The 14802-nt window shown below is 41.0% G+C and overlaps 1 protein-coding gene across 4 annotated transcripts in view; it reads right to left on the bottom strand.

Annotated features, from left to right (window-relative positions):
* Positions 1 to 14802, bottom strand: part of Dclk1 (doublecortin like kinase 1) — a 341030-nt gene that overhangs the window by 48324 nt on the left and 277904 nt on the right. For all 4 annotated transcript variants that reach the window (XM_074043544.1, XM_074043543.1, XM_074043545.1 and 1 more), the window contains 4 exons: positions 14534 to 14618; positions 11567 to 11675; positions 3998 to 4055; positions 3426 to 3545 (listed from right to left, as the gene is read on the bottom strand). In XM_074043544.1, the coding sequence (XP_073899645.1) occupies positions 3426 to 3545; positions 3998 to 4055; positions 11567 to 11675; positions 14534 to 14618 (372 nt within the window). The remainder of the gene's footprint in view (positions 1 to 3425; positions 3546 to 3997; positions 4056 to 11566; positions 11676 to 14533; positions 14619 to 14802) is intronic.

Raw genomic sequence — 14802 nt, 5'->3', positions numbered from 1 at the left:
GGATTCTACTGCAGTGGCCACCTCCCTACCCTGTCCCATGCCCCATGCACGGGATGAGGGGATGGAGCTGGGTACCCAGGGTAGAAGCCTCCTGACACGTGGGTACCCTGGTGGCATGTGCTATTTGCCTTACACCACCACCTGTCAACCAAAGTGCAAATTTATAATCCTAAACCTCCTCCAATGAGAAACAGGCAATACTGCAGATTGTACCCTTAACAAAATGTTCTGCGGCCTTTGAAATTAACACACACACCTTGATTCTCTAGATTTAGCTCTGTTGGAGTGGGCGTAGTGTTTCCTTTTTCAATAAGGTGCTTTTTTGTAAGGAAAGGAAAAAAGGGACCAGAGGCAGATATTCCAAAGATGAGAGAGGAAGGGAGGGAGAGAAAGTTTTCTAGGACTATTATTCATCTGAACTTGTGTTTCCCTTGTTCCTTGCTAATTTATTGCTACTTGGCTAAACTGTGTGATTTTTAGGCTCCAGTTTAAGTTGCATTTGTCTGAAATTCTTTCAGAGAATTTGGGTTTGATTTACTAAGATTCGTCATTGCATACAATGCACCAAAGGGCCCATCCCAGTACTTGTGTTCATCTCTTCCTTAATGTGGTAAGGGACTTGATTTTTCCTTTTGAAGTAGAAAAAGCAGAAAACAGACTTTGTAGGTAGATTTTCAGATCTCACTATCTGGCCTGACATCTCTGTTTTTCTCTACCGTCTCTGCTCTGGCAATGTCTCTCACTTCCAGGTAAGCTACAGCAGCTCTCAAACTAGTCCTGCCCCCCTCCCTCCTCTCTCAACTTCCTGCTATTTGCAAACCCCACACCTGCACACAGGTTTGCAGGTTGTCTCTATGTACCCCGGGATATTCTCTGTATGGCCCAGAAGTTAAGCATTAGGACCTGTGTGGCTACATACTGGGTCCTTCAAAGAATCCATGACTGTCCTGGTTATCTAGGCTCCAGACATCTTGCCACTCTTTTGTTCTTCATCCTCAATGAAGCAGTCAATTAATCCTACTTCTCTTTTCTTTGAGAAGTATTTCTCAAACACATCCTTTGGGACCATCTCATGTAATTGGTCAGATGAAGGACCTTATCACCTAGTCCTGGGATTGTTGTTCTTTGGCCTCACCCCACTCTCTTCCTGCTCTGCATCCTTCACAGCCTGATTATCCAAAGCATCCCCTCACTGATGGCTACCTTCTCCCACACTGTTGCCCTGTTTTCTGTCTTCAGGACATCATCACTCCTTTCCCACAGCCTGGCTGTCTGCGCTCTGCCTCCAATCTTTATTCCAACTCACTTAATTTCTTCTCTGTATGCTCCAGGTAGTGTATTTCTTCCTTGGACAGGCAAGATCACTGAGCCCCAGGCCTGTCCTCCAGGGCCATCTTCCTGGATTGTCCCTCCAGGCCCCTTTGCTAGTCTAACTCCTATGGATCTCAGATGACCTCCTCCACAAGACCTGTCCTTCTCTAAACACATGAGCAGTTTGTATGTTCATCACTTCAGAGGCAGAAGTCTAAAGACCTGTTCCTAATAAGTATGCTATTCCCCTTGTAATTGCTACTTCACTATTTCCCCAAGGCCTTACTTGTTCTATAGCTTCAGGCAGTCCTTGGCATACCACTGGATCCTTAGGGTTTGAGAAGAACAGCCCCACCCAGAATTCTCAGGGGCATCTTTTGGAGACTTTCAAGTCCAGACTGGGGTTGACCTCCATTTTCTAGGAAGCTTCTAGGCCTGGCCTCAAGGCAGACCTGGGTCAGACTAAAGGTACGATCTAGTGACCCAAATGAAGAGTACCAATTCTGATCTATAGGACCCTCTCTCGCTGTTAGGATGCTTTGGTCATATAGACAGAATTCACAAAGTACAATAAAGACTGAAAATCAGAGTAAACTCTCCCACAAAACATGTTCTCAACATGTGAGCTGTTGTCTCTCCTATTTCTAATCCAAATTTGACTTAGTTTCAGCTCCCCAATAGTCAGTCGACAACAGGGAGCTGATCAATAAAAACAGGGAGTTAATCAATTTTTAGTATCACACAGAGGAGCAATATGAATGGCTCCAAGCTGTTGGTCTAAAAAATAATGTCATGGTAAAGATACCCTTGATGCTAGAGAAGTATAACTTACAAGCCTGGTTAAAAGATAATTTAATAATAAAGTACCAATCTGAATATATAAAATTGACCTTTCTTTGTTGGAACAACAGTTTAACATTTTTATCTAAAAAATATTGTTTTTATAATTCTCAGATATGACCATAATCTTCTGTTACTATAAACAAGTCTGAAAGAAACAAGTAACTTGAAGAAGAAAAAAATACAGGCTGAATGAAAACAAACACTTTCCTTAGAAAGAATGAACACAGTTCTAGACAGTAACAGGTTGAATATTTTTCTATGTAGTAACAAGTTGGTTTATTAAATGTCATACTTGTTTTAAATCTTACAAAAAACAAAAGTGCACAGTCACAGCTTGAGTATGAGGTTTAAATGCAGTTCTTGGAACCCAGAGCTCTGGCTACTGGCACAGTTAATGCAGAAGGTGGTGCAAGTGATTTACAACACTTTATAACTAAGATAGAAATCATGTAAGCTCTCAGTTATGTTAGCATATTAGAAAAACCTTGAGAAAAGAAAACTTCACAAAAACTAAGCATTCCAACTTCTAATTACTGAAAATTTGAAATGTATAGAAGTAGAGAGAATAGATCAAATACTTTTCACCTGCACAGCCAGTTTGATACTTGACTATTCCTATACTCAATGCTTTCATAGAATAAAAATGTAATTTCCTGGAGTGGGATGAGATTACAATATTCACTGAAAAGGAGTAGACTACATTTTTATTAGTACTGTGCCATTCTTTTATTATGTTGATGACTCAAAGTTTAAAGCTCATTTTTTGCAAAATCATTGACACCTTTGGATGTAGTTCAAGAAAAGGTGACTATTCTGCTACAATAATAACAACAAAAATCATACTTGTATATACGGCTCTCTGTGTCACAAAAACTGGTGGAACCAATCCCTCTGTGATACATTATGATAACACTATGAATTAGGTACTGTTATTATTCTCACTTTACATATGAGGGAACTGAGGCATAGAGAAGTATATCCAAGGTCATGGTGCTATTTGGGCCAAGGCTGGGACTTCTACTCTTCCAATACAATTCTGTCATTAATAGTTCTTCCAATGCCCCAAGATGGAACCCAGGGCTTTGTACATGCTAAGCAAGTGCTGTACCACTGAGCCACACACCAGCACCTCATTACTATTCTATATCTCTGTGCCAGTGCACAGAAAGAAGAGGCTGACCACTGATGAGAGGAAATAAAGGACAGAGCTCTATCATACAAGAAAACATGGTGCCTTATATAGAACTTTGTTTTGTTTCCAAGATACTCACCTTTACTAATTCCATGACAAGGTATAGTTCGGTTGGCACATCCATCTCTTCAATCAGAAGCACAATATTGGGATGCTTCACTCTTCTTAAAATAGACACCTCATTCTGGATCATGTGCTCCTGTCGAAGGGAAAACCATCTTAATCAACATACACAAAACATACAAGGAGCTAACTCAAGAGTGCAATTATACTATTTGAGAATCAAGACAGATGGATTTTTGCTAAAATTTCTGAAATCTAGAATTGCCAGAAGATGTTGAAGGTCCTAAAATGATCAAACTCAAGACCTATCATGACAACTATAATGTAATATGAAATTATGGAATGAAACTTAGATCACAAAAGGGAAGAAAATAAAACAAATTAAGACAAGGATCAGAAATTATACCCAACCATTGCAACTAACTTATATTCCAAGAATATTTATAAAACATATTCTAAATAAGTGTATAACATTCTGTCCTACCAAAATGTAACTCTAAAGTTAAACTTATATTTATTTAGGAGTTTGTCTTTGCTTCTTTCTACACTCAGAACACTATGTTTCATAAGAAAAAACTTTATACATACTTTGCCTCGACATTTACTTTTCTTGATAATTTTCAGAGCATACTCCCTAGCAGTTGACCTGCAAAGAGAAAGTTTTTCTTAAGTAAAACTTAATTTTAGATCTACTGAGTCATTTTATTAAGAATTAATTTCTTACTCCATAGATCTTGCATCCAGGTGTACATGGTTTGTGAAAGAATCGCCTTTCCTTTCTTTATAAGGAAGTGTATAAATGGTTATGGGTTGACCAAATGCAAAGACAGCAAATACGCTTAACATATATTGACCTTAAACTGCTTGTTACACACTTGTATTAAAAATACTACCATTGCTACTGCACCTCCATCAGTATGCCATACCTAACTCCTCCTGCTAAATTGCCCTCTCCTTCTCTCAGAAGTGACATAGCAATTATACAGCAGATGTGAGTTCCTGCTCTCCTTCTTGCCAGTCTCTTGTTTCTCCTGAGACAAGGTCTTGCTATGTAGCCCTGGCTAGCTTCAATCTTGCAATCCTTCTGCTCAAGCTACCCAAGTGCTGACATTACACGAGTGTACCACCAAGCCCAGAGTATCTCTCTTGAGGTTCTTGCTCCACCAGAGTGGCTGTGACAGTTTTCTGAATGGTTTTCAAGGTCACACTAAAGACTTTCAAGAAGAAGCAGTGTACACTGTTTAGGCCTTGGTTTGTTGTAAGACCCTGTGTTTGAGTTCTGTTGGGAAACCCAGATGGACAGAACAGGATAAAACAATTTCCAGAGTTTCCTGGGACCTGCTTAGCCTTTTATGGCTGTCTCATTTTGTAGACAGAAAATGGAGGCGACTCGCTTTTCCAAAGCCACATGGCAGGATTATATTCAGGACTTTCAGTTCCTAGAGTTCCATATAGCCCAAGGAACACTGTCCCTCTCTGTGGTGACTGTGGAAGGGAGAGTTTAGCCATGTTAAATTCTTCAATGTTAAACTTTAAATAGCTTTCTAAAGTGAGCTAACATTTCCAAGATAGCATAGTGACAAAGGTAAGGCCATGGCTACTGTCATTGGACACAATGCATACTTTATCACTGTAATAAAGCACTAATTCATAGCACTGAGCTATGATTTTAGCAAGAGAACCTAGCTTTGTACCTACAGATGGAAGCCAATTATATGGATCCAAATGGATGCAATGGGAGTGAGGTCGATTAAGAACAAAATTGTAAGCTGGGTACCAGTGGCTCATGCCTGTAATCCTAGCTACTTGGGAGGCTGAGAGTGGAAGGATTGTGGTCAAGACCAAAGTTCATGACACTCCATCTGAACCAACAGCTGAGTGTGGTGTTGTGTACGCCTGTCATTCCAGCTATATGAAACTCTGAGGTCAGGAGTTTGTGGAGACTCCACCTCAGTGGAAAAAACTGGGCATGGTGGTACGTGACTGTCATCCAGTTATGGAGGGAAGTGTAAAATAGGAGACTCATGGTCCATGCCAGTCTGGGCAAAAAACGAGACATATCTCCCAATTAACTAGAGCTAAAAGGGCTGGAAGTGAGGCTCAAGTGAGAAGCCCTGAGTTCAAACTGCAGTACAACACACATACACACACACACACACACACACACACACACACACACACAAAGAGAGAGAGAGAGAGAGAGAGAGAAAATTGTAAAATTGGGTTTTAAATTTTTCAGTATGGGGAATTAAATGGGAGTTCCCACATACATGATTAGAGCAAGAAAGTGACTTGCTTACAGACAAAGTAAGAGGCCAGATATTTAAAAATGTGTTTCAAAGTTACTTTAGAAACTTTTTGTGTCTTCTGAAAATGTTCCTCTCACTCCACTTGCAGACCCCTGCATGGTGCTAGCTAACAGAAAACAATAAATATGAAATTATTATGATTAAATCTGAGGAATAAAAGCAGAATAATCTGAAGACTTTGAAGCCTCTTTCTCCACTGGAAGGCTTGGGGGTTAAGGTGGAAGGAAGTAAAACCCTTTGCTCAGAGTAGCTCTCCCATGGAGATGTGGATGTTCAGGGGAATCCACCTGCCTCAACTCTGTAAGGATGTGGACTCAGATGCCCAAGGATGTCCTTGCCCTTCCCACACTGCCTTGTTGATTTTCAGCAAAATCTGCCATGGCTGGTTGGAAAACCATGAGGGAGGAAGGAGGAGCAGAGCCTCTCGTAAGTGCAGGGCTTAGGTGTTGGATGTTCCCACATAAACCCCAGACCATCTGCCAGGTGGCCAGATGGAGGAGGGGGAGAAACACTTCAGTAAGAAGTGAAACAGAAGAGTTAATATTAGAAGTGAAAAATGTGCCAGAAACATAAATGACCTTTGTTTGGAGGAGTTCCTTACATTGGAGAAACCCTAGATTGTAAGATCACAGGTCCCTTTTCAGGAGCTTCTTAAGAGGCTTGTGAAAACTTTGAAAGTTTGAAAATACCTAGTTAAGAGGAAAAATAAAAACTGAAGGGTTTCTGGATTATGTTTTTTATCAAGCACTAAAAGTTATGATAAGGCAAACCTGTGACTGCTCTAAACAGAGAACAATTTCCATTGTGGTTTAGAATGTTTCATTTGATGGTAAGGGACCTAGACTTGGACTGACAGCTTCCATCCCTACCATTAATCCCAGGCAGGGAAAGAGAGTGAGAATGGAGCTTTGCAAGGGTCAAAAGTCAAAGTTGTCTTTTCCTCCCACCACCTCCACAGAGTGGATGGCTGGATGGACTGCTATGCTGATGAGAAGAGGGTTTCTTAGCTTTGTGATTCTCATGTTTGCCATTTGATCCTGGCTTCCTTTCAAGGAGTAATGTTGATGTTCTCCAGACCAAGGGCTGTGGTGGGATCCTAGAAGGCTGAACCCTCTATAGACAGACAGATTAGAGCTGGATTCCCAATGAAGAAGTAAGTGACTTGGCTCCCCAGAGGCCGCACTAGCAGACTCTGCCCTGAGCCCATAGCTGAGAAGAAGATGAGAGCAAGTCTGGGCTGGGTGGCCCCTGGGTTTACTAGGAAGAGGACCCCGTGGCTTTCCTATATACCCTTCATAATATAACCAAACATTCCATTAAATTTACTCATATTTTATATTGAACAATGAGCCCCAAAGAGGACCACCAAAATTAATACTGGAACTTGTCTTCTTGAATCCTTGAAGGCAGAACTATAAAGTTATGTTATAAAATCCTTAATTACTAGAAATGTTATAAAATCCTTAAGTAGGATTTTAAACGTGTAACTAGAAGTACACGTTTTTAGGAAAGTAGCTAGTCCACAAATGAGCCTGAAGATGGGTGTTAGGACTAAACGCAAACCACAGAATAAAAATGTAAGTGCTCTCATTAAGTGAAAACACTTGGCAAGAAATAAAACCTTAACTAATGTCTTTGCTTCCCCCTCCACCCAGAGGTCTGAGGACTGTTATGTCTGTGTAATTATTCAGCAAGCAGTGACAAACTGGGTCTCCAGTGGATTCAGAGAGGAAGACCTGCTGCATATCCTCAGGAGTCTACAGTTTGGTGTATGGAAAAGAATTTTAGAAACCTGGCTAGCTGGTGAAGATACAGGTCATTTGCTTGTTTGTTCCTGAAATTATGTTCTTGACCTTTTATGGAACTCTCTAGTCTACAACAAAAGCAGCAACAGCAGAAAGCGCAGTTTCCCTCCTTGTCCAGAGGAAATCACAGTTCTCATTAAGTGTGACCCAAGGTTGGAACCTGAATTACTAGACAGAAGTTTTCAAATTTTGCAAACCTCAACTGAATCGTACTTTGTATGTGTCGGACACTCAAAATGGTTTGGAAAGCTGGGTGTGGTGGTGCACACCCGTGATCTCAGGTACTTAGGAAGCAGAGGTAGGAGGATCAAAAGGTCCAAGCTGGCCTGGGCTAAAGCACGAGACACTACCTGAAAAACAAAACTAAAAGCAAAAGGACTAAGGGCATAACTGAAGTGGTAAAGCACTCGTCTAGGCCTTGAGTTCAATTCTCAGCACCACAAGACAAAACGAACAAGCTAACAAACAAACAAAAAATATTTTGGGGAAAGCTGTCTTGTTTAACTTAGCAATTCTGAACCCGGGCCAATTGTCTTCACTACACCCCACCCCGGGAATGTACTAGAGTGTTTATGGAAAGGAGAATGGCCGTGAAAGATTGGGGTGCCCTGGACTAAGGTGTTTTCCCTTTGTTTGCTATGTACTGAAAGTTTTAAAAAAGATTTTGTAGCAGGGGAGTCACAGCTGCCCAAACGTTCATCTTCATCACATTTACTGAATCTCACAGCACTCCCTTGCCTGCGGCAAGATTTTAACTGCATGAGCTGTGCTGTGACTCTCTCTGTGGCCTCAGAAATGCCTAGCATGGCCTGAATTCCTGGGAGCTCCACACTTGTCGTCTGAGTTAGTAAAGCAATAGAAGACCAAGCCCCCAACAGAGAACACTGAGGCTTCCCAGAGGGTCTCATCAAACATCGCTGAGTAGAATTTTCTTTCCTATTTAAGCAAGGGCCTTATGGCTTTCAGGGGCCATAGCATCCTCAGGCAAGATAGAAGGAAGAGCAACCAGTAGCTGGCTTAAGGATTTCTAAACATTTTCACCTCCCTCATTTTCCAGTCCCAGCTCTTAGGAGATGCCTCCAAACTCTAGGGGCACAGTTTGTGAGAATTTGGGAGATTTTTCTCTTCAGGTAAGCCTTGAGTCTCAGCTTGTTCTGGTGGGTTAAAGCCTGCTTACATTTATCTCTGTAGCCAGCAATTTTATTTGGCAATTTTTCAGGCTTATGGGTAGAGAGAGGGAAGCACTAATGTCTAGGATTTTTATACAGTTGGAGGTAAAAGTCACCTCCTCCCAAGCCCTCTGCTGGTGCTCTGACCTCTCATGTGAGGTTTGCAGTTCTGTGACTCCTGGTGGACTCAAAACACTCTACAATGCAGCTTTATAAGCTGAAGATACTGTCCATCACTTTCTCTTATCAGGTTTTAGGAGCCCCTGAGGGCACTTGAAAAATTGAGATTTCTCCCAGGGCACTGGTAGAAATCTCAGTGGACCCAGCGGCATAATAGTAGATAATGTGCTGGCAGAGGACCACAGAAGGGAAGACCCATGTGAACCTGTTATTGTGTCCATGCTGGCAGAAAAACTTTGCCTGTGATAACATATTATTAACATAGGAGGCACATACTTGCCCTTGTGAATATATTCATCCCTCAAAATATGATAAAAAATGTACCCATGAGCAATGTGTGCATTCACAACATTCTTAACCAGCTCTTATTTTCTGGATCTGTGGAAAATACTAAAAGAATGTTCATGATACCTCTGGGGAGAGAGGGCACATGCCATATGTCCTTGTTCAGCAGGAGCTGAATAGGAACACATTTGGAGCAATCGGGTGTTTAGACTCTGAAGTTTCATACAGTGAGACCTAAGATGTGAACTCATGCAAAATGAATTCAATTCAAGATAGAAAGAAAATAAGCTAATTCTGGATGGAGAAGTGAGAAATCTCTAGTGTGAGAAGATTGGAAATGTAGGACTGAGACACTGTCCTGATCCATGGATCAACTAGGAGAAACAACACATGGTCACTGTGTCAATTTAATGGATGACAGACACTAGCAGATGACCAGACACCCCACAGTGAGAAGCCAGGGCAATCTGCTAAAAACCGGATTGTCTGCTATAGTGGAAATAATGTTAAGAAGAGTTGGATTTACTATTAGGATGACTTTAATATTAATTTATATGAATGTGTACACATGAGCATCCACATCTCCATTCCATCACCTAGGGATGGCTTTCCTGATTTAATTTGTGTCTTATTTGCATAGAGCTAAATATGATGCATGTGATTTTGGCTCCACTAAATTCGTTAGAATCCTGTTGGGGAGGTCCTTATTAGAGGCAGGGGAGTAGAGAGGCTAGAAGTATGTGTTTGAGAGCAAAGCTCTGATCTTTATTAGCTGAGTAACCTTAGGCATTTAAGTTCTCCAGTCTTTCTATAGGATGGGAGCAGCAATTTCTGACACTCTGGAATAATTATGATAACAAAATGAGATATCTTAAGTTAAGAGCCTTCTGTGTAATTTGTACTAAGTAAACAGTGGTTGCTTCTGTTTCAGGAGGTGTGAGGCCCAGGATAGTAATGGGAAATTTTCTGTTTGGCAGTGAGGCAACTGATGGCCAACCTCTGTGGACAAGGGTTAGGAATTAGGAGAAGTGAGCAGGAGAAAGGTGACCGGCAGCTTTCTTTTAGGGGATTTTAAGCTCCTGATTACTGGTGTCTCTGTCTCTCATGAAAAGTGACTGCTATAGCAGTAGCTATGATTTTTGTGAATATCTTAGCCCAGCTGGCAAGTTGGAGTGGAGCAAAGTTTGAGAACCACTGTATGAGGGTAGCTTAATGAGGGCTCTGCTAACTCAGTTGAGGAAGGGAAGCATATTCCAAAGGGTGGTAAGGGGTGCAGGGAGCACATAAGTGAATATTGGCCAAACTAAGAATCCTGGTCATATTTGAGGCCCTCTATAGACTTGCAGCTCTGTTGTGGCTTCCAAATGAAAGCCCTTGGAGAAGAAACAGCTCCAGCTCTTCCAGGCTAAAGTTTCCTGCCCTGACTTCTGGTCTGAGGAGTCTTTTGCCAGTGATGGTATGAATCAGAGGTAGGTGATTCTCATACAGTGTAGAGGAACTGATGGAGCATCCAGCCCCAACAGGAGCACAGAAGGGCAATAGAGAAGCGTGGACATCCCAGGCTAGACCTCACAAAGCCAGAGTACACACTCCTTCAGAGAATGAGAGAAGTGTTCTTTGACTTGCAAAATTCTGCCCACACAGTTCTGAGAAGCTGCCGGCTGCCCAGGTCCCTTAAAAGCAAGCAGCTGCTCCAGGACAGAACTCCAATCGGACACTGAAATAAGGGTTTGAGGTTACCTTAGTCTGGGATGTAACTTATGAGTTGTCTATTCTCCATCTAGTAGACACCAGCCACTGTCCTTGATTTGATTGTTCTTGGTTGTCAAGAATCCAGGGCTAAGTTCTTTACTCTAAATCCTTCCCTTTGGGTCACAGAGTACCTGGACCATCCATTTTAATACATTTTAATGTACCAAATACCACTTCTGCTAGGATAATTACATATAATTTTTAAAGCCTTTCAAGATTATTGTTACATATAATTTTATGATATAAGTATTAGAGATCAAACTCTATACAAGATATCTACAAAATAGCCCTCAAAAAAGTGTAGGAAGAGCTACTTGATAAGATTTTTTAAATAAGATAAAATCTTACCTGAAAGAGCTGGCAAAGTTTCACAAAATACATTTTTTAAAAATAAGTCTTTATTTTATAGATCATACCCAGAAATCACTACATTTTTCTGGCCTATTGTTAGATAGCATTTCTTTAGAAAAACAATTTTTTTTGCTTGGGGTTGAACCATTAACTTATTCCATATGTGTCACAGATTACAAATAGAGACACCATCTTAGGTGCCACAGACTGCAAATATGTACCACAGACTATAAATAGAGACACTATCTTGGAAAACACAATGTCAAATGTTTCTTTTAAATTCTGTGCAAATGATGTCCTTCTCACCTCTCCACACATTCCTTCACAACAGCAAAATTTCCATCTCCTATTGTCCTGCCGACTTTATATCGTTCTGTTATTGTGGCTGGAATCTGGAAGCCTTCCTCGGACACTTCTGAAAGAATCATTAGTATGATTTTATCGGTAGAAAGGGTACACAGATGTTGCATAGAGACATTTAGAACCATCATCTAACAGTCAGGAACTGATACAGAATTAACGTCATTTTCCATGCGTGAGGTAACGGCCCCCTCCCTCACAGACCTTGTACATACTTCACAGTCTTTACTGAGACAAATGGTAAATGAAAAGGAAATGGATGGGGTTCACCTGCACTGTATAACTGTAACTTCGTTTTTTGTTGCAGTGGGGATTCTGAGGAGGAAGCTTCACTTTTTTTCCTTCATGCGAATTTGATCAATAGCATTTACTGCATACCCACTGTGCATGAAGAAATGAAATTCCTGTGTATGGTGCAGGAGGAAAATGCACTTTTTAAGGGACTCTGGGCTAGCTGACATTGTATAAGCATGAAAAACGCCTGCTGTTTGGACACTTAGCTTTACTACATCCTGAAATGGAGATCTCCGTAAAATTCCTTATGAACTAAGCATCGATTACCAGCCCTTCCCAGTATCAATGAGCAGATTTTAGACAAATGTTCTCACCAGCAACCTGCATGGCAGATGTTCAGTTATAACTGCAGTATCTATTATGTCTGTGAACAGTTTTGTACTTTCAATTATGTTAGTGCCACTAACGCAACACATTTTCCCCCTGAAAATGCATTTTGGAATATTTTACAAATGCCTAATAATGCTTTAAATATCCAGGCCATAAAACTAAATAAGCCATGCTTAGGTCACATAAATATGCTGGATAACCTTTAACATGTTAGGCGTGTAAAAAGCCTTTTATAGCTGGGCTCTAAAATTTACATGCATTAAAGTTATAAATCCTCCCTATGCCCCAGGCAACCTGAATTCAAAATGTGATGGAAGGGAGCCTCCCGGGTTTTCTAAATGCACTCCTCTTCTGACCTTTCATCATAAACTGAGGCTGAATATTTCTTCTCAAAAATGAAATGAGAACCTTAAGGTGGTGAGTGGGCTTTCTGGTGGTTTTTGTATATTCATGTTTAGTCTGTGTTACGGGGACTGACAAACACCCACAATCATCAGATACCCACTTTAGGACTTCATGCTAGCTTCATGACAATGTTCAGTCTGTACCACTCTGGGTTCTAGAGTGGATGGAATTTCTGGAAAGTGTGGCCTAAATGTAGGATATTTGCTGCTGCTGCTGCTGCTATTGCCTTGGGTGCTTGAGCAGCCTCTTTCCCTTTTTATAGTGTCATTTTAATAGAAGCTATCTAGATGGTGCCCAGAATAAAGTGAGGGCTGGAGCCAATGTCCCCTTCCTTATTCCACCTAGGACATGATTTTGCCTCGTTTGAAGGATAGCCTGGGGAATTTTGTCCTCCATGGGAAGGAGAGGAGATGGTTAGAAAATCCAGTGCAAAGCATCTGAATTTATAAAGCATCTCCCAGTTGACACAATCTTAAGGCTCTTTAGTACAGGGGTAATAGAAGTAATCCCCTTGGCTGTCGGGAGTATTTGGGAAATGGAAAGAGGCAGTCTGTTCTCCGTTGCAGCAGGAACAGTCACTGAACACATCCAAAGCACTGTACTTGGAATTCTTTGTTTCCTGACTATTGGCCTTTTTAGACTTCCGGCTGTGAAGGCTCAGCCAAAGGCTTAGTTAAGGACCATTTCATTTCATTAGGTGGATATAATACATCGGACAAAAGAGGCTTCTAGATGGCTGACTGAAAAACTTTTGGAAATGTAAAAAAGTTTGATATTGCATGGTACTGAGGAAATGATTCCTATGTAGATTACACATTTTACTTAACATAATAAAAATGCTTCTCTTTAAAGGTGCTTTGAGGGGCAATATCAAGTCATATCATTTATTTATTTATTTGAGCACTGGGGTTTGAACTCAGGGTCTTGCGCTTGGTAGGCAGGTGCTCTATCACGTGAGCCATGACCCCAGCCCTCTTAAGTCATATAATTTAAAGAAAGAAGTGTATATATATATATATATGTATATACACACATATATATATATATATACATGTATATATACATACATACATATACACATATATGTGTATGTGTGTGTGTCTGTGTATATTTGTGGGGCTGGGGATCAAAACCAGGGCTTGCTAGGCAAGCACTCTACCACTGAGCTACATCCTTAGCCCCTGATTCTTTAACAGTGGCTTTATCATAACCCTTTTATATTTTTCCAAATAGTTTTCCCTAATTGATCTGAGAATGGTAACAACCCCCAGGGAGGAAACTGTTATGTTTGACAATTCCCATTTAATAGAAGAGGAATTAAGATGTCCTAAATTGAAGAGACTTGCCCAAAACCATCCAGTGTGTTACTGAAAAAGTCATCCCTGGAATTCAGGTCATTTGATCACATCACAGAGAAATTTTAAAGTGAATTAGCTTACAGGGCAAAGAATATCTTTTGCAACTACCACCAATTAATTCTTCTTGTCAAGCTATATTTTCATATCTTGTTCACTAAAGTTTTAACTTAAGTCATCTGGGGAGCTGTAAAAGTCAAGAAACTCAATCCTCTTTAACATATGAAAAGTCAACAGAGTTTGGGAACAGAAAGGCAGGAATTACCCTCTTTTATTTACAAAGTGGGCAAAAACTGGCTTTCCTAGGAACCATATACTTTCAGAGTGTCTGAAACATCTCCAAATTAGGCCCACTCACTCTTTCCATTCTCACTGAATGGACCCCAACCCCTGGTGGGAGCCATGCTCACTCCTATCCCATAGTGATTGAGCTTCATAAGTTGCTGGGAGAGTAAATTCAGCCAACCCCTCCTCTGCCCCCTAAACAAGCTGGGCTTTTTCCTATGATATCAAGTCCCAAGCTCATCACCTTCCCCAGGGCCATCGTTCTCATCCATCGAGCTGCAGACTTTGGTGGATGCAAGTGAAGTAGAGGAGCCGCCATGTTGAGAGCTCTGTAAGGGGACAGAAACAGAGAATAAAGCAACTGGGTCAGAGTGACTGAGTCTCTACATGCTACACCCAGCCTGGAATCTCAGGAGATAGTTTTGCCCACTCCCAGGGAGGACTTGGTCTTCACTCTTGGAAAAGGAAGTCTTTATCATAGTTAATGAGGGCCACTCTCTCCTTCCCTATTAA

This window comes from Castor canadensis, chromosome 10 (assembly GCF_047511655.1).
Source record: "Castor canadensis chromosome 10, mCasCan1.hap1v2, whole genome shotgun sequence".
Lineage (NCBI taxonomy): Eukaryota > Metazoa > Chordata > Mammalia > Rodentia > Castoridae > Castor > Castor canadensis.
Note: the sequence above shows the minus strand (reverse complement) of the source record. Positions and strands in the feature narration are given on the sequence as shown.